This window comes from Scomber japonicus, chromosome 8 (genome assembly GCF_027409825.1).
Source record: "Scomber japonicus isolate fScoJap1 chromosome 8, fScoJap1.pri, whole genome shotgun sequence".
Classification (NCBI taxonomy): Eukaryota; Metazoa; Chordata; class Actinopteri; order Scombriformes; family Scombridae; genus Scomber; species Scomber japonicus.
In genome coordinates, this window is record NC_070585.1 from 21,822,354 (window position 1) to 21,849,177 (window position 26,824).

A 26,824-nucleotide genomic window follows, 5' to 3' on the forward strand; every position below is an offset into this window, starting at 1 on the left:
TTAAATAATACCATATTTCATCACTGGTAATATTATCACCACCATCTACAAAACACTGACATGTGGCTTACATGTTTATAAAAAATTAATTAAAAAAAAAATCTGAGGGCTCGTGAGATGATTAATGGGAGAGGAAAGAAGGGGAAAATGTAATGTACTGCCTTTGCTTTGTCTGTCAAAGCAACTCTGTTTTTAGAAGGTGTTATATAAATAAAGTTATTATAATTATAATAATAATAATAATTTATTATTAAATATCCTCTGAAAAGTAAGTGAAGCTGTCAAATAAAAGTACTGGAGTGGAGCTGTGATGGTGTGTAAGTATTAAGCAGCATCAGATGAAAATACTCAAGTAAAGTACAAGCACTTTAAAACTGTAATTAAAAACAGTTCTTGAGTAATTATACTTAATTACTTTCCACCACTGGTAAAAAAGAAGAAAGTATTAAAAAATATGATTGGAACAGTGTATTTACGCCTTAAAATATAATGGTTTTCCGAAGACTTGGAGATGGACCTCTGACAATTTATGTACTATATACTTATTTCAATTACTGTATGTGTAATATGTTGACCACAAATGCTGTATTTTCCCTTTTTTTCTCTTTATATTTTTCATTTATCTTTAACGATGTTTTCATATGTGTATCTTGTGTAATGTTTGTTCTATATGTTCTATTTATGGAAATTAATAAAAAGATAATTGAAAAAAAAGTGAAAAATGACCTTGCATGCCATGATTTTTAATGAATATCGCGATAAGATGTAACATGACAGACAGTAGCTACACCCTCGCGAGAACTCAATCAGTCGCTTTGCTGTCGTCACAGGTCACGTGTGTGTGTTTGGTTTCTAGCATCAGTCTGGTCATAGATTCTCAAAATGGAAACAGATTATACACTACAACAACCCTAACCACAGAAAGGTATGACTTTTCTGAATCACCTCATCTATATGTACTTACTAGCCAGCTGTGGTTGTTTATGAATTAATTAAAATGTTATACAGCACTTGTTACTGACCTCAGCTAATAGCTTACGGTACATGCTAAGTTAGACAGGCTAGCTAAGTTTATGGCTCTGTAGCCTCGGGGATCGGTAGCTGCGGCTCCGTCACAGCTATTAGCCCGCCGGCGAAGGCATTAGTGGACTAGCCGAGTGATTATTAATGACAATAATTAAGTTTGGCACAGTTGTCCGCCGTGTGGAGTATCTGAGTGTGTTTGCAGCTACATTAACGCTAACGTTACTTCTTGGTGTCAGGACTTGGTGTTTAATCTGTCTGAATGGGGTGAAGTTAAGTTGCCAAGCGGGCAGCTAACACTAACAGTGACCTAGGGGGTTTGTCTGTGACTCCCATACAGCTAGTTCCTGCACATCGGTACCAGCAAGGATGTTTCCCAGCCTGGTCCACAGACCCTGGCATGTCATCTGCAGGGTCTCCTTGCAGCGTAGGGCACCTCTGTCCCAGCGGCCCCCGAGGATCCCCCAGCTGTGCCACGGTGAGGAGAACCAGATATTAGCGTCAACATTTCCTTTCCCTTGAGCCTTGGTGTTGCTCCTTCTATGACAGATAAATGAGAAACAGTCAAACTATTAAATGATAGGCTCATGATGTTTCAAGTCTGTCTTAAAACAGATATCAGGTGCTTAAATGAACTTTAAAAACATGATTATTTTTTGCTGTCAATAATTAGTTCTGTTCATACTGGTTAATTTCGTCTTACTGCTGTTTTATTGCTTTCTGTATCCTGCTTTTGTTTTGTCTGTACAAGCACTGGTTATCATTATTATTATTATTATTGAATAACTGCATTATTATAATGTAATTGTGCTATTATAATGTACTTACAATATAAGACGGGGGACAAAATCCACAGTCCTCCTGTGTAAAAATGTATCTAAAAGTTAATCTGAAGCTAACATGAAATGAGTCAAATCAAGTAGATATATTTCAACGTTACAGTCTTTTTATTGCCAAAGTCCCTCTTTGTGTTACTGAACTTCCACCACAGCTCAACAGGGAAACACTAAGAGGGACTTTGATGCAAATTGGACTGTAAATGTGGCAGATATCCAGTTGATATGACTGACTCAGACTGCTGAAGCCTCACATGAGCTTCACATCAACTTTTAAATTACTGTGTGGACACACCGTGGATTTTGTCCCCAAACACTTATATCGAAAGCACATTTTATTAGCTGATATGAACATGATGAATGGTTGCAGCGAGGGAAATTTATTTTAGTGCTCATTTGGGCAACTGACTGTTGTTTTAAGACAGACTTGAACAATTGTGATCCGGTCCTTTATCACATATTTCTCCTCTGTGTCGGGAGAGGGGGCTCCTCCTCTGACAGTGAAGACAGAATGCTCCTTTTATTTCATTGCATTATCTATCAAATCTGTTGTATTCATATTATTTCATATTTTATATTTTAATCTATATAGTTTGGCCTTTAATTGCATTTGTTGCTTTTACATTTCTTACCTGTTTGATTTATGTTGAGTGGTTGCTGTGGCATTTTAATCACCCTTTGGAAAAATGAAGTATTTATCCATCTACCTATCTCATTCTGTGGCACAGGGTGGCAAAGCGGAGGCATACATTCTTTATGGTTCAGCCTTCCAGACTGCCGTGTTGCTTCTCTAGGGCTGGGCAAGGTGCAGTACTACTCTACCTCTGGAGATAATAAAGATGGTCCCCCAAAGACTGCATCAGATGATGCTCCTGTGGCAGAAAAGCTGTTGGCTGCTGCAAAAGTCACAGGTGACAGACTTTTATGTTTTGTGTGTTTCAACTATTTGTGTTTGTTGCATTTGGCATTTTGTACACAGTAATAACCTGTGTTTCCTTTAGAAATTACTAAAACTGTGTGTTTGTTTGTTTTGAATGGCATACCTGTTAACACAAGCAGAAGATGGTTCTGGTAAGTTGCATGTTTTTATTTTTTTAGAATTCATATCTCTCCCATACATAATTTAGCTTTTAAGTAACTAGTAAGTATTATTGTCTAATTGAACTTGTTGCCTTTACAGCTTCGACCATTAAGGGGCTGACTAAAACTGAAACAATTCAAGTGAAAGGTAAGGGTGAACAACGTTTTCACATATATCACATGAAACAGATTTATAGTAAAGACTGTGGTTGTGATTTGGTGGGTTTGTGCATTCATGTAAAATATTTTTACATTCATCCTTTGATAGTGAATTGAGAAATGACACCAAGAAGGAATGCAAGATTTTAACTGTCAGTGAAACACTGTAATATATTTCCCTGCCATATGTTCAGTGCGGGCTGTCCTGAAGAAAAGGGAATATGGAGCCAAGTACACTCAGAACAACTTTATCACTGCTGTCAGAGCCATGAACGAGTTCTGCCTCAAACCAAGGTAACTCATGTTCTTTTAAACATGCAGTGTTTTTTTTAATATATATGACAAGCTGTATGTTTTGAAAGCCAAAGTATTCTGTGTAGCTGTCTCAGTGCTCAGCTGAGATGCTGGCAGACGACAACCACCGCACAAATTCCTTTGAGTTAATAAGTAAACATGCTGTTGTGATTAGCTAATATAAGACTGCCTGACACCATTTAACACAGGTGTTTTTTCTTTTCGTCTTTCCTCCCACTCTCTAATCACAGTGATCTGGAGCAACTTCGAAAGATCAGAAGACGCAGCCCCCACGATGACACAGAGGCTTTCACTGTGTTTCTGCGGTCAGACGTGGAGGCCAAGTTAGTTTTCAAATCCTTCTGCATGATACACAACTTCATATGTCTCCCATTAAACATTGCTATTTTCATTTTTATGAATGCTGTTCTCTATCTTTTCTTGATTCATTTACTTCCATCTGTGTGTTATCAGAGCTCTGGATGTTTGGGGAAGCCATGAAGCTTTAGCCCGAGAGAGAAAACTCAGGAAAGAGGTGGAAAGAGAGTACCAAGAGAGTAGGTTTTTCATTTTTCCTGTCAGCTTATGCATTTTTGTGTTTGATAATATATTAATATATTTGATACTAACTTTTTTATCTGGGTGTACCAGAACCAAGCCAAATTTGCAGCCAAATGGAGCTTGCAGAACATGTATAATAATGACTTATGTATCTCATATAGGCTTACTTGATTGTTTTTAAACCCAATTTAATTTGACACTGGCATATTTTTTTATGTGCATCTCTTGTAGGGCTGTGACTAATGATCATTTTCATTATCAATTAATCAATCAGTGATTTCCTCAATTAATGACTACATGATATTCATTTGAGAGGCTGGAACCAGAGACTTTTGTCATTTTTGCTTTAAAAATGACTAAAACTGATTAACTGATTATCCAGATAGATGTTGATGATTTATCTCTACTCTCGTTTTTGCTCACCTCCAGATATTTTTCGGAATCAACAGTTGTTGAAAGAATACAAAGACTTTTGGGGAAATACTAAGGTGCGTATTTTTAAAAAAGAAAATCTTATTATTATCTCCAAAATCCTTTTTGTATGTGAAAGAAAAGTGAATGTGTTTGGTCTGATCACTGTTACAGCATCCAGCGGTGTTTGCGTGTGACCTCTGTCCCTTTTATTGAGGTCAATGCATCTAAATGACAATGTCATTATCTGTTGTCATTCATGCAGTCCCCCCTCTTTAACTGTATGATGCTGATGTTATTGTACTGGTCTGTACTTCTCTGGTATGTGATGGTATATTCTATACTCCACTGGCTTGTTTTGTCAGTGTCTCCCCTGTATGCTTTGTGAGAGAACTATATATAAGTTTATAAATGATAAGAAAGCAGGAAATGCATAACACATATATATTTGGTTTTAAGTCCGTAGCTAAATTAATTAATTTTGACTAGAATCACTATGCAGTAGGTAAATAGTAGCAAACCACGCACTACACTGGCTTTCAGATGCTTTTCTTCTTTCTTCTTGAACTGCACATGGCAGACAATTCACATCTTCTTCTTTGTTTCATAAAGCCTCGATCAGGCCAGAGGACAACATTTCTAGAAGGGCCAGGAAAGGTGGTCATGGTCGCTATTTGCATGTGAGTTTTTATGCTTTCTCTCTTCTTGCTGCTGAATGCTTTTTGGTTTTGCTGCGATTTTTTCCCCCAACGACTTTACTTAGCTGTAGTACGCACAATATTGGATTAGACTTAAGAACCATTAGTCTGTTCTCAACAGGGTTACTACATATAGTATAACGAAAAGTATGAGTGTAACTTTTCAGATCTTGAAAAACTTGAAAACAAAAACAAAATCTGTCCCTGATAAAGTTTGTTGCTGAAACAGATTCTAACTGAATTATAAAGAAATATTTAGTGCTGTAGAATTTTGACTCTTTACTGCTAGCGTGGGTAATATTGACACAGACTAGTAGCAGCAGAACCTTGTTCTCACATGAGCTCCAGTGGCCTATTTGATTAGGATGATTGTGTTAGTGGACATGTGCAATCACATGAACAGCAGACACACAGGACTCAATTACTTAAGTGCATATTGCAGGCGAGATCCGGTCTGGGTGTAAAACCTGTGATTCAGAAGCATCATAACAGAAAACATGGAAGATTTTTGCATTAAACAGAAAAAAGTTGAAGTTCAGCTGAAATTAAATTACTACAGCAAACACATCAGCTTTGAAAATCATGTGTTCTGTGTTCTCTATGAAAAAAAAGAAACCAATGTTTTATATTTTTGCTTTTATGATGATGCTATCTACTCTTTGGTTAATTCTGCAGAATACTATTTGTCATCTGCTGATGAAAACTTGTTTCCATTAAGTTAATCTAATATATGCTGATAGACAGTCTAACATGTGCCTTGTGACTGATCAAAAATCACTAGTTTGGTTATATGCTGGTGTGGTCCATTACCTCTGCTAACAACACAGTCTGCCTACGACATGTACAGTGCTGTGTAACAATGTAGGCACTAATTGTAAAGTGAAATAATGCTATTTTTATTTATCAGTTAAATTCATTAGTTCAGTAAAAAGAATAAACCTAAATCAAATCAGTATTTGGTGTGAATAGCTTTGCCTTTAAAACCACACCAGTTCTCCTCAGTACACCTGCACAAAGTTTTTCAAATAAATCTGGCCAGTCAGATGTTCCTGCATCTTGGTGAACTTCCTGCAGTTCTTGTGTGGATTTAGGCGTCTCAGTTGCTTCTTTCCCGTCATGTAATCCCAGACTGACTCCAGGATGTTGAGATCAGGACTCTGGGGACCAAACCATCTGTTGTAGGACTAAATATTTTGCACAGTACTGTAGCTACATTGCAAGTTAGTTTACTTTATTTTTCGTTCCTTACAGTGACATACTGGCACTCTGGCAGCCTGCCAGCTGTCCTGAACACATTTTATTCCTTTATTATAATAAAGGACAATTTGGAAAGTTTGACCAAATGTGTTTTCAGTTGGACTTTCAGTACCAAAAAATGGGATTAATTGTCTCTTGTTAGTTCAGTTGGCTTCAAACTATCGGAAACTTAAACATCCAACCAAATAGTTTTTTGATGTAAATGTTGTCCACATTTGCCGTCCAGCATCAACAACCTGATAAATATGTGAACCATGTCAGTCAGAGCTACTGTTAACCATTAAGTAATCTTGCCAAGATAAACTCTTCCATTGCCCTGTCACTGTTTCATTCTCTGGTTTTCTTTGTCTGCAGCAATGGGCTGAATTTCTTTTTCAAGCTCCTGGCTTGGGTCTACACTGGATCAGCTAGCATGTTCTCCGAGGCCATCCACTCTCTGGCCGACACCTGCAATCAGGCCCTGCTTGCTCTGGGAATCAGCCAATCAGTCCGCAACCCTGACCCCGGGCACCCGTAAGCACCACACCTATTCTAAACTATATTACTAGAAGAAAGATGATGAGTGGAAGTTGAGTCTTTCCCAAAGAATCGTGGTCCATTGTAAAACCGAAGAGTCGAAGTAAAGAGTGAAAGTAGAAAATAAAAAGGACAGATTGAATGTTGAACAATGAATGCTAACACAACACCATGACAAGGCAAAAACATCAGGCACAAGTCAGACAAAAGACCAGCCAATTCTACCGAAAGCTTTCAATAAACTAAGTTTGGTTGAGTCATTTTTGTCAGGCCTGGTGAAAAATCTCTAAATGTTGCCCTATGATATCAAATTAATTAGGGTCTGCCATTACAGTGTTTTTTCTCTACATACACTTTATTTAAGATAAAAGTGAAGATTTTATGATTTTGACAGATCAGTTAACAGTTACAACTTTGCTGATGTCACAGTGCACAAGTGTGTGTATTATTTAGCTGCCTAAATCCAGCTTTAATGAAGACCCTTTGTCTTTTTTCAGGTACGGCTTCTCCAACATGCGTTACATCGCCTCCCTCATCAGCGGAGTGGGTATTTTTATGATGGGAGCAGGCCTCTCCTGGTACCACGGCATAATGGGACTGCTGCACCCAGAGCCCATTGAATCTTTGCTATGGGTAAGTGTCTGGATTTAAATCTTTCCTGTAATCCAAGATTTAAAAAAAATAATAATAATGATCCATCAACTGTGTTATAATCCTCTGTTCCAGGCCTACTGTATTTTGGCAGGCTCTCTGGTATCTGAAGGAGGTACGTTACAATAAAATGCATCTTCTGTGACATTTTGTTATTGAGCAATTTGTACTTAAACATCTATTTCTGTTTTTTTTTTTTTCATTTCCAGCCACATTACTTGTAGCCGTCAATGAGATAAAGAAGAGTGCCCAAGTGCATGGAGTCTCTTTTTATGAATATGGTTTGTACAACAAAAAATATATCAGTGTACATTTCTGTGTATTAAATATTTTGAACTCAATTTTCCCCCTCATTTTACAATATACCTGTAGTGATTAGCAATTTACTTATATTGTACTCCCTTGTTCCAAACCACATGTGTCATCTCTGCTCTTTTTCCAACAATATACTATAGTGAGGGGCTGCTTCCACTAAATGTCCAGATATCTTATACAAACCTTCACATCTTACCAGTGCTGTCCCAGGATTGTTCTCTATGTATAAACACAAAATAATTATGCAAGATAAAGTGATTGTAAAGTGGCATAAACATGAATAACAAATGTATACATTTAAATGAACGTGGCTCCTGCACTCTGAGAGAGAAGTGCTGCAGTGTGCTTAGATCTGGGCAGATGTAAGGCCGGCTTGAATTCACCTAACATCAGTTTAATATGGATGAATCTCACCTCAGGAGTGAAATGAAACCAGCTGTTTTCTGTCACTGCGGACAGACCCATTTCATTCAGTTAATTTGCACGTTGTGAAGGAAAGTATGATATCAGAAGACGCATTTCTGACAGCAAATGTAAATGTTTTCTGGATGAATCCCAAATTTGTGTGACATGGATAAAAACTGCTTGTTTTACATGTGTAGTGATGCAGAGTCGAGACCCCAGCACTAATGTTGTGCTGCTAGAGGATGCTGCTGCTGTGCTTGGTGTAATTATGGCCGCCAGCTGCATGGGGCTTACCTCACTCACAGGTAAGCAAAAATACAGAGAGACGCTTATCAATGAAAAAACAAGAACCCAAACCCTGTATGACATACTAATAGTGTGTCTGTTAGTTTCAGTGTATTCTTCTTGTCTTTTGTTACATAAGCACTTGTTCTTAACCATGGGATTAGAAAGTTCAGACTTTTATTGCTTCACTGTTTCATCATCTTTTTCTATACTATAATTTATTGTTCTCCTGTTCATGTGCCAGATGACACTCAGGATAAGCATCTGTCTGTCTTGTGTTTATGCCCCTCTCTGTGTTGTCCCAGGTAACCCATACTACGACAGTTTGGGCTCCCTGGGCGTGGGCACGTTGCTGGGCACCGTGTCAGCCTTCCTGATTTACACGAACACAGAGGCGCTGCTGGGACGCTCCATACAGCCTGAACGGGTTCAGAAGCTCACAGAGTTCTTGGAGAACGACCCTGCTGTAAGGTCAGCAAAACGCACAGACGCACACATTCAACCACACGGCTGTTAAAATGTGAACCAGGCATCAACATCAGGTCTGGAATCATTCATGTGAATCCAAATAATCACAATCCACCACCAAGTGAGTGACTGCTCGTGGTCTGACAGTGACTGTATGGCTTCACTAATGTTAATGGACAACATTCAGACTTATAAATAGACCACGTGGTATTTATTGGTCTTTACATGCAGCTTTCTTTATGGTCACAGTACACAGAGCAAAACATAGTAAAAACATGGATGTGTGAATAAGAAACATTGCTTTAAGAAACACAGATTTCTGTCACTCGTGTGGAGGTTTTCCATATTGAACATTTTGTCATAGAAATCCTCGGCAGCAATGCTCTGTTCTCTCAAGTTGTATAATTTTCACTTGACAGCCCCGGACATTCACTGTTACTCTTTATTTTATTTTGAGCAGGGCCATCCACGATGTGAAGGCCACTGATTTGGGCCTCAGTAAAGTTCGCTTCAAGGCTGAAGTTGACTTTGATGGCCGAGTGGTGACGCGGTCTTATCTAGAAAAACAAGACATTGACCAAATTCTCTATGTAAGTTTTTTTTTCCTCTACTTTGGCATAAATATTTTTTACATTGTCAAAAACATCATCATATTGTAAGATTTTGAACTGCATCATGAATCTTTCTGACTGTCAATTCATTGCTAACGACAGACACATGATCAATAATGCCAAACCCAAGTCAGTTTCATTCCAGGATAATTGATTTTATTTTTCTTCTTAATGTCATCATGACAGTTGTATGTTGTGAGAGAGTGAACAAAATGTCATCATTTACCTATAAATATTACCTCTCTGCTGCACAGTGCACAAGGAAGCTTCATCTTTACAACACAATAGTACTCACACTGTTGTTCACACAGTGTCTTGAAATAACTTAAGTGTTATTGCCTCAGTAATTATTAGGGGTGTGATGATACACTCAGCTCACAAGACGAGACGAAACACGATATTGGGTTCACGAGATCGAGACCAGACGAGATTGTAACTATATTTTTAAGAAAACCAATGAGGAAATACATGACTGTTCTTTTATTTGAAATTCACAAAATGGAAATTGAATTGAAATGTTTAAACTAATCATCTTGTAATGAATCCCTTTAGTTCTACTTTCTAAATATATCATTATCATACAGTATGCAGTATGCAGCACTGTAAAAGGTTTCCTCATATAGATATTTTATAGATGGATAATTTTGGTATTTATGGAAATAACAACCATAAATACAAAAGTTATATACAATCACAAATACAAAAAAGTAAATTATAAAGAGTAGAAAAAAATCTAATATATACAAAGAATTAAATAAAGAATCCAATTATCACAAATTATAACATATTGCTAATAAAGAAAACACAGAAATAAAAGTAAATTGCACAAATCCTGTATCACATAAATAGAGAAGTAGAACAACATATAAATTGTGTTATAATTTGGTAGTGTGACTCATTTTACTTTTGGCATCATTAGGCTTCCATAGCTGCACTAGATTCCTCCACTCCTCCTACCTCAGGCTCTCAGTGTAGAGACCTGAGGTCAACCTGCTCCTCTCCTCATCTCATACTTCCACCCCTTAATTATAGCAAAATTCACTTTGACGAGAAATATCATCACGTTTTCGCCACAAGATCTCGTCACACCCCTAGTAATTATTGGGTATAGTGATTAGTCAAAGGATTGATTCAAAGTTTTCAAGTCTTAAAACAATAATCAGGTGCTTGTATGAAGATTGAAGCAGGTTTTGCTCGCCGGAATCATTCCTCCTGTTTATCCTGGACGTTTAAAGATCCCTTCCTAATGTGTGTATAATGAAAATGATGGGGGACAAAATATACAGTCCTGATTTTGTGTAAAACCTTGTTCCAGCTCAACAAGGAAAAAATGTCCATGAAAACAAAAAGAAGGAATTTTGTACTAAAAAGATTTTCACTTTATTTGACTAACTTTATATGAACTAGAGAAATGATTACAGCAATTACCTGTTTCACTGTTCATATGGACACCTGACTTTTGTTTAAAGACTGACATGAAAAACTCTGCTATCCTTTAAGTAAGTTCCAGGCATGTTTTTGTTGAAACATATTCTACTCTGTGGAGCACCCACATTTAAAACATTTATGGATTTCATTATTGTCATCATTATTTTTCCAGTAGAGGCCTGCTCACTTCAAATCAGTGACCACAAAAAACAGAACTCTCTCAAACTTTTCCAACTTTAGCAGATTTTTTTTACTGATAAAGCTTGTTATGCACTTTCTTGTCTCTGCAGGACATTCAGCAAGTGAAGACCCCCGAGGAGCTGGAGAACTTTATGCTGAAACATGGAGAGAACATCATTGACACCCTAGGGGCTGAGGTGGACCGCTTGGAGAAAGAACTCAAGGTACCAAAACATCAAAATGAACCCTTTCTGCTTTCTGGCTGTTGTCCAGCTGTGGCCACACTATAGCTTGAAACTGTCTCTCTTAGTGCTTCAGATTGTTTTTATTTATTAAAGGGCATTTTATAAGCAGGGATTTTTTTTCTTCTTCCGCAGCAACGTAACCCAGAGGTTCGTCATGTGGACTTGGAGATATTATAATATCTGCTGAGTCTCTGCGGTAATGGGAACCTACCAGAAGAAAAAGGTGAAAGGATGGCCAAGCCTGCCTCCGCAATCTGCCTCCCATTTTGACCACCACAAAACAAACCTCCGTCTTTGCCCAAGTCATCAAGTCTTACTGTAAGAGAGCCCAAAACCATATACAAGGACAATGTCGGGGCAATAATCGTGCTTTCTTTGAGTTGCTTGAACTTCGTCGTGAGTTAGTTGTACCGAGACTTTACGCTCCAGTGCGAGTTTCTGGTTAAAGACTGTCATAAATCCTTGAATTTTAAAAGAAATGTGAATCTGTGTCACAGTTCACACAAAGGTACAACAGTGTAGTCTGGTTTTTGGCTTGTATTCATTCCTCCATGTGTTTGGGTTTGGTTGAAACGATGAGTCTTTCAGAATCAAGAACAGGACCAGTATCAGTTCACAGACTTGTACTTAACTTTAATGTTATGCTTGAACCACAGTGATAGTGTTTCCTTCATTAGTTCAAAGGAAACCTGAGAGCTACATATTCAAACAGGACTTATTTAATTGCTAGAAAATATGTTTTTCTTTCTGTTAATGTTAAAAGTAAGGAACTGAAAATACAGAGAGTACAGCATTTGTAAAGAATAGCCTTGTATTGCAAATACTGGAAAAATATGCAAAAATATGTTAAGACTTTTCATTTGATTTATAATGTAGAGTGATTTTATGTTGAATACAATAGTACCTAACAAGCATCAGCTTACGCAAAAGTATATTAGAAAACAGGTTGTGAAAACTTTAACAAATATATTAATGAAACCTTATTAGGGATCATAATCTTTACAGATGATTAAATAACAAAAATAAACACCGTTCAAAGGCAGGAGTGAGCCAGGAATGTAGGCAGTGGCATCCCTCTCTTTGCCAGCTCCAAACTCCAAAAATTCTTTTTACTCTCAAATTTTAGGTTAAGTAACTTTGTCTCGTGAGGTTGGCAGCTGATCAGGAGATGACTGATTGTACTGTTCCAAAGATGAAGTACTGGGTGGGTTGAAAATGTCCTCGCCCCTTTTCCCACCCAGTTTAAATAAGTTGTCTATAATGACACAAAACGTCACACAAATGGACAATCCCCTACATCGTTCAGCTTTCATCTTTTGTTGAGCTGTACAAATGGCTGTCAAACATGGAAATGTCAATGTTTCAGTATCTCAAAATGTAACCAGTGTACAGTGTGTGTATACCAGATCATCAAGTGAACTTTATCTTATTATGAAACATACTTAAACTGTGCTTTCATTTCAAGCTCTGTATTTACTGCCAGCACACAGTTACAGCTACAGCATGGGACACACCTGCCTGCTAACAAAGTTAAACCTCTCATTCTGCTTCAGGAGGTGGGCGGGCCAGAGTCATTTCATCTGTGTTGGGAGGGTGAAAATATATATTTTTGAAGGTGTTAATAGTGTAATATTTCCCTTTGGTTATTATGATGTTGCCACTGCTGAAGGAGTTGGAATAAATTTGAAATAATTTATTAAATTATTTTGCTTTCCTTTTTGGCATGCATGTGTATTTCTTTCCTTTTTTTCATGTTATGTGACGGCACTGCTTTATAAATATATATCATGTATGTTTTATGTAATGTATAGTGTATATATAATATGTGATTACAATAATATGCTCTGGACAGTATTGCCTCGTTTCAACATCTTCACAACATATTTGGGTGTCTTGTAAGAGTTTACACTGCACATTGAATGACCGTTGTAATAATTGGGAATACCTTTACTTACATGAGCGCATCTGAACAGAAAAAGGGTGAATTTTCCAGCCTTGGTGTAGGAGAGGAGGCCTGTTTCCTGTTTAAAGCTCAGATGGTTGACTGGAATGTAAACCCAAGTCCATTAGATGGTGCAGTTGTAGGGATGATAGAGAAGAGAGAAGGAGGGGGGGGGGGGGCGCGCTAGCCTGTGCGCTGACGTCAATAAAAACAGTCATTTCCAACCAGTCTGCGCATTGACCGACCATTCAAAACATTACGCACAGCATCGCGGCTGGACCACACTAGACTACTCGACTGAAATAATTTTTCGCCGAGCCCGGAGAACGGAGAAAATGCGGACAAACTCCATTGCAGGTTTTTGACCATTGAATGTTGTCTTCACATTTTGGGTGTTGCGCGCATATCAGTGTCATGTCTCGTCATGCCATTCCCAAATCAGTTGTGCCAGTGCCACTGCCCATCTCGTTTCCTTTCATGTCTCCCCTCCTCGGGTTAAGGTTCGCTTTTGCACGTTGATTAAAAACAACAGCCAGATCATCTGTCTGATTTGGCTTTTTCTTATTATAAATAAAACATACGTCGAGGCGCGCCTGTCACGTCTGGAGATCACTAAACACAGCTTCAATCCCTCCGCAGCCTTCTGCACATTACATCGTTGCTTTTTGGGATCATGAATTGGGTTATTGTACGAGCGACTTTTAGAAATGTGCTGTTTTTTTGTTGTATTTCTCGATGCATCCTTTTTTTTCCTCCAACATTTTCGTCTCCAGGAGCCCACAGATGGGGGCGCAGTAAACCTGCACAGTTGGGCTCTCAGATTTTCATGCAAACCTCCCCTCCATCACCACAAGCCTGTGGTTACAAAATCCCCAAACCCCATCACTCTTCGGTGCGCTATTGAATTAAAGGAAGGAGACTCTGTGCTGCAATGTAATCACCTCCCATTGCCCATACATGACCTAACCTCATCAACCTTTTTTTTTTTGCTTTGCTTTTATACGCCTGTGTGTGTGTGTGTGTGTGTGTGTGTGTGTGTGTGTGTGTGTGTCTCCCCTCCCCTAAATAATCGATTTGGTTGCTGTTTCAATCACAGGTGCAGGAGCATCTAGAACAATCCAGGTAGTGTACGATGATGGCAGGGGAAGTCTTCATGGCGGAGGAGTATCATCATCATCATCATCATCGTTACCATGCTCTACGCTTTTAGCCTCTTTACAGTGCTGCCTTGTCTAATCATGTTCAAGCAGCATTGTACAGGGCTATGACAGCATAGAGAGCTGTGCTGCTACTGCTGCTGCTTCGTTTCCCTGACCCCTTGGATGGCAGCCAAATGACATCATCCGTTAAAAACACAAAACGGCGAGGATTGCATGTCATCTCGGTTCATCGGAGGGATGGTTGGCTCGACAGTGTGATAGTGGTGTGTCTTCATTTTCATGCTGGAATTGTCAAAAAAATTAGGGTTAAAGAAAACTGGAACACATTAAGTTCTGCATGAGTTTAATTAGGATGCAATGCAAACCTAAATCCTAAAGCAGCAAATACATTATTGAACCAGTTGTTAACATTGCATTGTGCTGCTTCAAGATATGCTTTTGTGTTTGTATGTATGCTTGCTGAGATTATATAAACTACTATTAAAAAAATAGATTACAGTCTGATTTCCCTTGATTTATTTGGATTTAGGTGTTTGTCATAAATTTGAATGATGTATGCAGTTTTATGCCCTCTGCTGTTTTCAAATTTAGCCCCCAACTTCCCTCTGTGTCCTCTGTGTCTGTTATCTTTAGCTCTGTCTGATATAGGATTAGTGGAGAGAGCACTGTAAACGAAGGATCCTCCTCACTAATTTAGTAACAAGCTTAAATTGACCAGAGGTGAGCCTAGTTCACAGCTCCTCACTGGACACTTTGTTTTTGTTGGGACTTATGCAATCAACTAATTGGAAAAGCCTGTTGAACTAATTTCCAACCAAAAAAAATCATGTACAAAGATAGAAACATACGCATCACAAGAATAACAAATCCACAAATTCAAAGATTTTATTACAAATGCTTTTTTTTTTTAACTAGTTAATGGCCATGAATGAGACTCCTGGTGTGTGTCATTTTACTTCCTGTTGTAGTCCTGTTTAGGGCCCTGTGCTGGGTCATGGAGAAGGAAGCATGGAAGGATGTTGGATCAGGCACTTAACATCCTCACTGGCTGCAGCTCACACATGGCTGCAGGCCATTCTCATTGCAGGAAGTGCACTTGAGGGCTTTGAAGGAATCCGTGAAGCAGTTGCGGTACACAGACATCTTGCTGCCATGGCACGTTGGGCACGGGATGAAGGCAAAGCCCCCACAGGTCTGGCACGTTTGGGGCTGCTGTACCCTCTAGAGAAGATATTCACATTCCTGATTAGATATCCAATACTCACAACTAAAGAGTTACATGTGACATTTCCCTCTCTTTGTAAAACCCACATTTTTGTAGATACAAGGTTTAAAATTAGCTGGATTTTGTATCAATAGTTTAAAACTTTACAGTACTCTCTTGCTAAGAGATCAATGACTTTTGTACAGTAAATATGAAACTACAGCAGCAGCCATTTTGCTTAGCTTAACAAAATAACAGGAAACAACTAGCCTGGCTTTGACCAAAAGGAAAAAATCTGCCATCCAGCACCTCTGAATTCAAATTTTGGTTTTGGTTATTGTGGGTAATGTGCAGGATTTCTTTTTGGCTGGATGCAATGACTTGGTGTCTTGTCATCTTCATGAGGTTGCCAAGCAACCAGTGAGACTCATGGGTATCACTGCAGCCGGCCAAGAAATAGTGCGGCACTTGGGCTACATTTCCATCATATCATGAAAGTCCGTAATTACAGCGAAACCATTCATGACATTTTCAGAGTTATAATTCCAAGGCAGACATATTTTGAATTTCTTACAGCAAAAATCCCCTTGATGAAAAGAACTAGAAAGTGACGAAAATGGTCACAAAGCCATAATTTTTGACAGGTTCAAATAAATAGTTATTAGTATAATTTCATCTAAGACCCTGGTTAGCTCATGGTGTTAAGGTGTAAGGTCGATGATATAATGTGGAGTTTGTGGAGCTCTATAAGTCAGCACCAAGATTTTAAAATGAATTCTAACATTATTGGGATGCTAGTGCAGAGAGGTTAAAAAGGTGTTATGTGTGACCATCTGTTAGATCATATTAAAAGCCTAACCACAGCATTTTGGATAATTGCATTTCAACAGTACAGGCAATGTATCAACTCATCAGGTTTGAAGGAAAAGTATAACCGAATGTCATCAGTGCACAAATGATAAGTGAGGTTGCTTAAAATACAGGTAATCGGTCCTATGGAAGCATGGATATGGAGAATAAAATAGGCCCCAGGGTTGATTCCTGGGGGACACCACCTGACAAAGCAGCAGTGGCCGACACAAATTGACCTACAGAGACTGCAAAGGTCATATCAGTGAGATAGGAAGAGAACCACTCCAATGCAATCCCAGAAATGTCTATCAGGTGTTTTAGCCTGTCGATTAATATGTGGTCGAATATAATGCTGTGCTAAGATCCAGTAAAACCAAAATCAACCAAAACTAATGATTATTTTCATTATCATTAAACCTGATGATTATTTTGTAGAGTTTAGATAAAGCCTTTAGTCTGTGCAGTATCATAAATAAGGGGAAAAAGCCCCATCATACCCCAGGATGACATCTTCAGCCGTCCAATGATATTCAGTACATAACTATATTTACATGTCCAATGATACAGCACAAAGTAAAGCAACAAATCCTTCCATTTGAGAAGCTGGAACATTTGAATGTTTCAAAGCTTTTTGGCTTGAAAAATGACTCAAAAGATTAATCAATTATCAAAATAGTTGCTCATTTTTTTCTATTGGTCGACTAATACATTAGTCAACTAATCTTTTTTTGGCTCTAGTTGTCTTTACACTCTGTTTTTTGCGCTATAAGATATATTTATCTATAGGTATGTTAAACAGAGTCAGATAAGCTAAGCATCTTCTGGCTGTACCATTATATTTATCTTAGACATGACAGCGGTTTGAATCTTCTCATCTTAGTGTATTTCCCAAAATGTTGTACTATTGCTTTAATCACAACTGTGAATTTTTTAGAAGGCATACAGCTAAACACGCAATCAAGCCATGTTACTGGCCTGTTATGGACTGATGAGTATATGCGTGACCTTTGAGAGCTGCATTTTTTTTAATAGCCTGCAGTGACTGGAATACATGATTCAAATGTCATCACACTGCTTTGCACTCGCTTATGAGGATTTTTCTTGGGTCTAAACTCCAAATTATATCTAAGACCTGAATAAAGGCCTCTGCTTGTGTGACTGACGAATCTGTAGCTTCACAGAAACAGAAACACTATGTACAACAGAGAGATGTGCTCTACGCTGGTGTATGTGAACAAATGTATTGGAAGCAGAATCAATAACAAGCCCTCCATTATTGATGGTCACTTATTGATGTCCATGCATCTTTTACTTTGCAGCGTGCTCATGTTTTATGGATGACATGACCAGTGAGGGGAAATGACTGCTCCTGTTTGCACTGTGTTCATCTCAATGACTTTGGACAAACACATAGCGTTAATTTATTATGACTTCATAATCACCTTATGCACACATAATATTGCTCACCAGATCCAAGGGGAAGCGTATGAATAATTTAACATCATGTGTGTCAAATCAAGCAGGCAGCTCACCCTGATTCACAGCAAAATCATCCATTTGCTCATCATCAAATATTCATGTTTCCAAGGAACACTGTATGAAAACAAACCTCAATTCTTGTCAGAAGATCTTGAAGCTCTCCTGATTCATTCATGTCTAGTATTTTCTCAGCCCCCTGCAAAACAAATTAAGACAAAATTCAATTTAATTAAACAAATTTAATTAACTCTGTGTATTTCTGAAAGATGTAATAGTCAGATATCATTAGACAAGAAGTAATAAGAGCTAACCCCAAGGTAATGTCCGTCTATGAACACGACAGGTAATGAAGGAGGTTCTCCCACACGTTTGCAGCGCTCCTCCAGCTCTCTCCCGTACTCACAGTCCAGGGCGATGTTCTTCTCTACAAACTTCACCCTGTGGTTCTGGAAGATCTTCCGGACCAGCTCGCAGCGCTCAAAGGTGGTCCTCACCACACGGAAACCTGTAGTGTAGATCACTATCCGTCCAAATTCAAGAGAGAACTCCATCTACAGGGAAGCCAAAATCCATATTATAGTTACATGATTACATTTACCTCTTGAGTTTTTTGTTGAATATAAGGTTCACATGAATTATTAGAGATCAATTCCTGCCCCCCCAGAAACAATATGCTGTACGAAGATATTATACTGTAGATTATGATTTATAATCTCATTGTGTTCACTTTTCATGTCTGGTACCACTATTAGTAAGCTACTTCAATGCCTTTATTCTACAGGTCAGTTATATGCCATTAATGATTTCTCACCTTGCAATGGATGGGTTGCCAGGTTGCGAAAAATCCTTCTGACTGATTTTATTGTATGACTACTTACACCTGGCAACCCAAATGTTTTATTAATAGTTTAGATAACTGATCTACAAATCATTAGTAAAGGTGCTTTATTAGAAAGTAGTCATAATCTGTTAACAATTTTACTATAAGTTATGTATTATTTGTTCAACTTTCCTGAAGCATCTAACAGATTTTTATATGTTTGAACAATCTCCCCTCAAAGCATCCTTGGTTTCCATTTATCTCAACAGAGACTCACAGACACCTAAAGTCTCCCTCTGCTTAAAAATGTGCTTTGCTTCTTGTTCCTTCAGTTGGATGCTTGAGCTTCGCTGTGGAGAATGACGTATGTGTAGAGTTCGACACTAAAAGGCTGTTATCACATTTATCTGCTGTACAAAGAAAATTTCTTTGTGCTCACCAAAAATCAGAGTCCAAGGTGTGTACCAACGTACCAACAAGCACTATTTGTTACAATACTAACAACTAGTTTTGAGCCAATCATGTATAGTGCATCAATCCAGTATATATCTTACACAAGTGTCATTTTGAAACTTGAAGCCTTCAGTGCACAAACACTAAGAAGAGACAAAATAGTGAAGAAGGAGACATCTTGCATCCAGAAAAATATTTGATCATTCATAGATTATGGATTTTTCATTTAGGGAAAAAGAATAGATGTAATTTTAATAATGTTTAACCAATTTAAAAAAAATCAGACAAATTATTTGGGGGAGGTATCTTTAAAATGACTCAAGATATGATGGTTTGCCATCTGTCTTTTTGTTGTAAGGATAAAGTTAAGGTCTCATTGTTAGATTTGAATATAATTACAAAACAATGCTGAATACATATTGTGTAAATAAAGATACATGTTCATTGTGATGAAATACCTCAGGTAAATAAATCAAAAACATTGAAAAATGTAAGAAGCTACTTTGGAAAATTACTGGTAATACTGTAAAATATATATGATTCTTAAAGTGAAACATGTAGAAACATTAGAATTTTCTGGTAGGATTAGACCTGACCTTTTCACCTGATGTGTATTTAAACATCACACAGTCATGCTGTAAGAAAGATTATCTACTTAATCATGACGACAAGCTTTAACTCGTCTACAGTACAGTGACGCTGTTTGTTGACATGATGCCACATTGCAGAGGAATAGTTTCTTGGATATGACCTATAACACGTTGGCCTCAGCACACAGGCCATAAGTTACCTAAGAATAACAAATAGATGAGCAGGAACACTAGAAAGTGAAGTGCTGAGAATTCATTAACCTGATTAGTTTCTCTTGAAACACTTAACGAAATGCATCATTAATCTTTAATTGCTCTGTGACCATGTCTTCTATTGTCAGCTTTTATCCCAGTCATGTCGCTCCTACATGTAACTAGACTTTAGTCAGGAGACAGAAACTCTGATGGGAACTAGAGTTGAAACAATTGACATAATAATAATAATATCATGTCATTAAACATATTATATTAAATAAGATAAAAACAAGCCTTGTTTAATATACTTACACTGTTGGAATTGGGAAGGTTTTCAAACAGAGCCTGACCTGCACTGACTTTGTGTTTGACCCCCCTCACAGTCCCATTTTTACTGAGTATGTTGACCCTCTTGGTGGTGAATGTCCAGTCCTTGGTGGCCCCTGCATACATGAGCAGTTCATCAGGCTCACTCTCACTGTCATCCAGCTCAGAGCCCAGGTATCCATACAGTTGTCCCTGTGCCTCTCCACTTGTAGAAGGGGTACTGGCCCGGTCGGCGTCAGAGCTGCTGGTACAGTCTGAATCCAGGGAGTCTGAAGGCCCCTCATCTTTGAACATCTCCTTCAGTACCCGGCCGCTGTTCCCCGAAGCCACACGGAATCTCACCCGCTTCTGTGGCTTTTCCTGTCCTGCCGTCAGCATTGTTCCCTCCATTGCAAACCCTCTGCCACATTACATGGTCCACAACCCTGCAGTGTAGCTCCTTCCTTCTCATTCGGAGTTAAACACACAGCTCAGACGCTCTATTTTGTTTCCCATGGATTACTACCACGTTTAATCCTCACAGTTTGAACTGAACTAAAAATGACTGAGAGCCTAAGCTGCCTTACAGTCACACTCACACTGCCATTAAATAATACATGCATTTCTACCATGGCAACACTGCAAGCTAATCTCAAGTAAAATGATAGTTGTCTCTGAATTATTCATCACAGTTTACACAGTTTTTTTACCAAAGCATTGACAGAAGACTTTTAATGGCCTGACTTCATGTGCTTTAATCAAACAAACATTTCTCCCTCATGGGCTGAGATAACAGATGACGCTGTCAGGCAAAAACAACTTTATTGTGAACTACATTTCAAGATTCATAGCTGTGTAATGTTACTTCTACAAGCATGTAATGTATGTGGTGTGTTTGTTGTTAATAATTATAACACAACTAAACCTATAGTCACCTTATACTGTATCATATATATTTTCTATGTACTACTGTATGTGTAAAAGTATGTTATATACTGTATATTAACTGTTAACTGAGTGATAGGCATTTTATTTGAACATACACAGATCTTTTACTGGTATCATATTTCACATGTTTGGATTTAGTTTTGATACTTTCATGTTTTCTATGATATTCACTTCATTTAGGCTATTCATTCTGGAAAACACACGTACTTACTTGCAGAGATTTAAATGAGAAGATCAACACTGCTCTTCTTCTCAGCTGTTGGCAAGAAAGAAAATATGTTTTTTCCCCAAATGTCTGTCTATTTCTTAAAATATTCCAGGCTCTGTATCTCTTCTGAAATCTTAATGTCAACTACTATCAGTAACAGATTTATTTATTTATGTTTACCATTCCCACGTCCTTTCTGTCTTCAGTGTCATTCTCAACACAATAAAATCATTTTGTTTAAATTTTGAGTCAATATAGTGTCAAAACAATATTGGGTTAATGTTACCTAGAAAGGCAATGAAGAAAAGAGATTATTTTGACCCAGTTTTAGTGTTACTTTTTATTTTACTATAGGGTTATTGACCCAAACTTTAAACTTCAAAGCTTTACCATTCACTTACATCTCCTTGTTATGAATTGTTAATGACTGGTGTACTTTGTGGATGTTACTGTATATCAGAATTGGAATCAGAAAGCCTTTATTGTCATTGTAAGCTCTACAATCAAATTAAGAGTGTGGCTCCTCGTTGGTGCATAGAAAATGCAAATAAGTCACATCAAAACCACCATCAAAATACCACAGGACATCAAAAATAAGATAAATATAAAAACATAAATATATAAACTAAAACATAAAGCTGAGTGCAGGGATATTGTGTGGAATATTGTACAAAACAGTTTTAAATGTAACTGTAGTATTGCACCAGGATGCGCATTGTTTTGTATGGGAAAGAAATTGCAACAGTTTTTAGCTATTTCTACCGAGAAAGTTAATAAAATGTTGTATTTTATTTTTAAGTCTACATGTAAACTACACAGTTTGCAGTTTACTCAGAAATAAATGCACTGATACTGATGTACTGTACTCCACCATGAATGCATGACGTAAGTGGATATTCCTTGAGTGCTTACTATGTTACAATTGTGAGTGCAGGTGTTCACCGGGCACCCTAACAGAGCAGAACCATATAATGTGTCACAGTGACACGATGCAGCAGTGTGTCCGCAGAAACGCCTCGGCCAGTTTTTTTGTGTCACAGGTGATGAAGCAGCTCCCTGGAGATGTAACACGTCAGCTTAGAGCGGTGACAGTGCCACTCTGTTTGAGTGCCGCAGTTTGGCCCCTGAGGTAAAAGCTGTAGACACAATGCGCACACACACACACACACACACACACACACACACACACACACACACACACACACACTAATGTGTTTAGCGACATCATGAGGATGCAGTGTTATGAGTTTGGATTTGGTTCCAAGTCTTATTGATCCAAAGTGACCCTGATCTCCTTTAAAGTGTCTTCTATTATAAGGTCATTACAGCAGCTATTACAATATGGTGTACAGAGACTCGTTGTATATTACTGCTGCTAATAGCCAGCGTTAGATGCAATTAGGGTGTCTAGACTTTGAAATGACCACCAGAGTGCGGCTAAATCATCTTTTAAATCCAGTACTAAGAACTTCCTTTAATTTGTTTTTTATCGAGCTGCTTAAAAAAAAAATCTTTAATTGTCTCTCACTCTTGAAGATTTGGCAGGGTACAGTTGGAAAACGGTTATGTCATGTACCTTCAGAATTTAGCAACTTAACTTAGAATCTGAGATAGTTTGTTTATGTTTAAGGGAACTGATTAAACCACCCTCACACCGTCCACAGTCTTCTGAGGGTTGAACTATACATCCTCAATAAATAAAGATATAAATAAATTGTTTATTTGCTCATGAATATTTAATGTTAGATGTGAAACACTTCTTTTTTCAGGGTCTTTAAGTTTCCTTCTAACTCTCATTAGATTTAATCTTTTTTTTCTCATGATGAAACCTTTTTTATTTTATTTCTTCATTTGTGAAGACTATGTAAAATCTTAAAGACAACAGAACTCTTTGCTTGCATGTTTGTTCTTTTTCCAGGAAATAACAAGGCCATGAAAAGCTGATAAGTGGGTGTTGAGTTCACTTAAAAATGTGTTTGCTTCCTGTTACTTAAGTTGGAGGTTTGAGCTTTATTGTGCAGAATGATATATGTGCAGAGTCTGGCACTTGAAGTCTTTTCATGTTTATTTGGAGGGAAAGTTTCTTTGTACTTGCCTTTAAGTGTAAGGCACGTGTCTACAAGCACCATTTGGGAAAGCACAACTAGCTTTGAAGCCAGTCATGGTCCAGTTTGCAGCTTACATGAGTGTGATGTGGAAGCCTCCAGTGCAAATAAAGAAGAATTTTCAGTGAAGTAAGAGAACTATTTGAAAACAATATTTGCATATTCATAGATTTTTCAGCGAGGGAGAGAAAGGAGATGTTATTTGAAGATGGTCTAACTAGGTAATTTAACTTTTTTTGCACAACAAAACTATTAATCACACAGTATGTTTCGTGTAGACACTGTTTTAATATATTGTAAAACATTTCTTGAGGGGCTCTTTAAGATGTCTTGATCAAAATATGATTATACTTGCACATTTCTTCATGTATCTGAACTCAGTAATATTTTTGATATAAATGCTGAGGGTCAGGCTGTACTGTGTAACTTTCAGTGAACATAAAAACAAATGCTTCACATGAACATATCTACATTTACACTACATTAAATGGCTCACTTTAAAACATGCACATGAAAACAAACCCATCATGATGATACTATGAATACAGGATGGGACAGGCTTATCTAGAGTTCAGTTAAACACACCCACGCCATGTTGAGTCAAGCAGCCATTTTATCTCACATTAGCACATTTAGACAAGAGACCACTGAGATGGTGATAGTCTATTCAACCTGAAGAGCTTCTCTCTCAGCTCTCGTCGTTAGTAGTGTTAATGTAGCTTCACAAGCCACCTCAACTGCTATTAAAAAAGCAATTTGAAAAGATGAATACTTTAACACGCTTTAATTTCTCTGCTGTGCGTCGGCTCGGCTTTGACTGAGTGGGAAAAGTCAGTGGCAGGTGAAAAATGGTTTTAATTTTGAACAGCTTGAATAAACATTCATAAACAACATAATAGAATGATTGCAGGATTTTTTATTTGGTTTATTTCATTATATGAATGATCTACAGAGCTCTTTTGTGATGTAGGACAGAATCAGATTAGTTTCCTCACATCTTAAGAGAAATAGTATTTATAATTGCATTATGTCCAAGCAGGCTTACAGATAAAAATGTGTCTTTGTGCAAGTGTGACAAGATTATCTGCAAATATTAATCAACTATTGTGAGCAGGGCTTTGACAAATGAGTCACTGTTTGTGATTAGTTGGCCATCAAACCACCTCAACCTCCCCGACTACAGAACAACATCCACAAGGGGGCAGAATGCAATTCAATTACAGCTAAATGTCAGGCTGCCCAATCACTCTCTGAGGAGTGGTGGGCTAAGCAGTGAAGGATGCAGCTGTGGGCCTGATGGCTGCAAGCACCGACTCGGTTTATTCCATCTTCAAAGTGTCAATCAATGACAAAATTATTCAAGCTGAGTGAGAAGCAGGAGTGAGAGAAGGAATAATTTAATGCTGATGTGACTGAGATTTTCACACAGGTGTGGTGAACAAACTTCCAAAGTCCATGCAGAAATACAATTCTTTCAGAACATATACACCATTCTTTAAGTTTTCCTGTATCTGTTGCTCCTCTTGAGGTTTCTTCCACTTTTTCCCCATTAAAGGGGCCTTTAGAGTGTTTCCCTATTCAAATCAAGGGTCCTCGGACAGGGGATGTTTTATTGCTGCACAGACTGTAAAGCCCCCTGAGGCAAATTTCTGATTTGATTGATATTGGATTATACAAATATAACTGACTTTACTTGACTTAAGTCTAACATCATTCAATTGCGAGTTGATCTTTATTTTTGTGCTGTGTTAAGTGCTGTTTCAGTCTCCATAAATACATTTAAAGTATCGAGCTGTTTTCCTCATTTATTTTACTTGTGAAAACATTTATGGTACATTGTTGAGGCAGGAGAGGTTTCATAATAGCAGTTTTCAGTGCTATTGAAAACATACCAGTAAGGAAAATAGCCAGTACTTCATCCTCTATTCTCAGCTGGATACCCTTTTAAAGGCATCTGGGATAAGATCCAGTAAAGCTGTTGCAGGGTTTAAGCTGCATTACTTCTTTCTGTTGTATTTCTTTCTCAACAGCAGCAAAGTGGCTCAACGTATTTTCCTGCAGAGGCAAAGGGCTTACACACATCGTTATTTATGGGCTGGTAGATCAACGTGTTTTTGTTATCTATCTCTCTATCTATTGGTGGCTCAGAAACATTTCAAAAATGATTGCAATTGTCACTGTCATTTTTTCCAGTCACTTCTGATTTACTGAAGGTGTTGTGCAAGACTTAACTGGGAACCTGTAAAGCAATGAGGAGATATGTCTCACTTCTGTTTCTGCATCTTTGCTGGGAAATTCATGTGTGTCTTCAAATGGTTTGGAGTACTGTACAACAACTATGATGCTGTAGTAAAATCATCCCAAAGATTACATATACTGACATACAATATGATGAAAACTGTGTCAACTTCCTAATGAAACTCAGGATTGCAGGTGCTGCTAAAAATCAATTAATTCAATTCTGATTTAAATAACTCAGATAAAAAATATGAATGATATGTGAAATATCTTAAAAGTCACAGATCAAAAACTAACAGCTGGACTGATGGCAGCAGTAGATTGGGTTTTGCACTGACTTAAAAATATACATCTGCATTTCTTGGACTCATGTCAATCAGTATAACTCTAGGTGTAGATGCAGACAAGAAACATGAAGGGGTGCAGCAAAACTCCACAGCTAGGATTGAAACAGGAACATTGCAGGAATGTTATTATGTATTCATCTTAAAGCTGGATGCCCCAAATACTAATTGTTTTTAGTTGGAATGATGAATGCAGTTGTTTTTGTTATTCTTAGCTCATTTGATAGGAGGACAAAAATAAAAAAAGAGTCACCGCAGCCAGTCAAAATATATATTTTCGCTATATCCTATCAAAGAACAAAGGTGTTGGGAAGGAGTATCAGTGAAACCTTTTAGGTCTCTCTGATGAAGATCCAAATAAACAAAAATAAATAATAAAGAATCAGGCAGTTTGTAATTGACACAGATTTTGATAGTGTCAGGAATTCGGACGTTGAATGAGTCATTGTTTGGACTGATATACTATAAAACACAAAAACCATTGCACACACACATAATCGAAGAGGCAGGCTTCTTGTCACTGTTGCTTAGCAACCATGGGAGCTACAGAGCCAAAT

General features: G+C 37.8%; 2 protein-coding genes across 3 annotated transcripts; one reads left to right on the plus strand and one right to left on the minus strand.

Moving 5' to 3' along the window:
* The first annotated feature begins 832 nt into the window (after positions 1 to 832).
* Positions 833 to 11,693, plus strand: slc30a9 (solute carrier family 30 member 9). 2 transcript variants are annotated; one of them, XM_053324228.1, is made up of 19 exons: positions 833 to 925; positions 1,364 to 1,501; positions 2,588 to 2,770; positions 2,919 to 2,930; positions 3,040 to 3,087; positions 3,293 to 3,392; positions 3,644 to 3,736; positions 3,867 to 3,949; positions 4,383 to 4,441; positions 4,977 to 5,044; positions 6,674 to 6,832; positions 7,333 to 7,468; positions 7,562 to 7,601; positions 7,696 to 7,767; positions 8,404 to 8,511; positions 8,797 to 8,962; positions 9,420 to 9,549; positions 11,289 to 11,402; positions 11,556 to 11,693. In XM_053324228.1, exons 2-19 carry the CDS (start codon positions 1,393 to 1,395, stop codon positions 11,598 to 11,600), a joined length of 1,725 nt encoding a protein of 574 aa, XP_053180203.1. In that variant the 5' UTR covers positions 833 to 925; positions 1,364 to 1,392; the 3' UTR covers positions 11,601 to 11,693. The 2 variants fall into 2 exon arrangements, with proteins under 2 accessions (XP_053180203.1, XP_053180204.1); XM_053324229.1 differs by having other exon boundaries at positions 889 to 925; positions 1,338 to 1,501.
* Positions 11,694 to 15,566: 3,873 nt separating this feature from the next.
* Positions 15,567 to 20,835, minus strand: grxcr1a (glutaredoxin and cysteine rich domain containing 1 a). Its single transcript, XM_053324226.1, has 4 exons — positions 20,431 to 20,835; positions 18,372 to 18,611; positions 18,191 to 18,256; positions 15,567 to 15,746 (listed from the first exon to the last, which is right to left on the minus strand). The coding sequence occupies exons 1-4, from the start codon at positions 20,833 to 20,835 to the stop codon at positions 15,567 to 15,569; spliced, it is 891 nt and encodes a 296-aa protein (XP_053180201.1).
* Positions 20,836 to 26,824: the final 5,989 nt, after the last annotated feature.

What these genes read in the sequence shown, in the direction of transcription:
- slc30a9 (XM_053324228.1), top strand. Translation starts at nt 1,393, where the DNA reads ATGTTTCCCAGCCTGGTCCACAGACCCTGGCATGTCATCTGCAGGGTC. An exon ending in ACTTTTGGGGAAATACTAAG is followed by an intron (nt 4,442 to 4,976) that starts GTGCGTATTTTT and finishes TGTTTCATAAAG; the next exon opens with CCTCGATCAGGCCAGAGGAC. An exon ending in GTCATGGTCGCTATTTGCAT is followed by an intron (nt 5,045 to 6,673) that starts GTGAGTTTTTAT and finishes CTTTGTCTGCAG; the next exon opens with CAATGGGCTGAATTTCTTTT.
- grxcr1a (XM_053324226.1), bottom strand. Translation starts at nt 20,835, where the DNA reads ATGGAGGGAACAATGCTGACGGCAGGACAGGAAAAGCCACAGAAGCGG. An exon ending in TAGACGGACATTACCTTGGG is followed by an intron (nt 18,257 to 18,371) that starts GTTAGCTCTTAT and finishes TTTGTTTTGCAG; the next exon opens with GGGGCTGAGAAAATACTAGA. An exon ending in ATCTTCTGACAAGAATTGAG is followed by an intron (nt 15,747 to 18,190) that starts GTTTGTTTTCAT and finishes TATCTTCTCTAG; the next exon opens with AGGGTACAGCAGCCCCAAAC.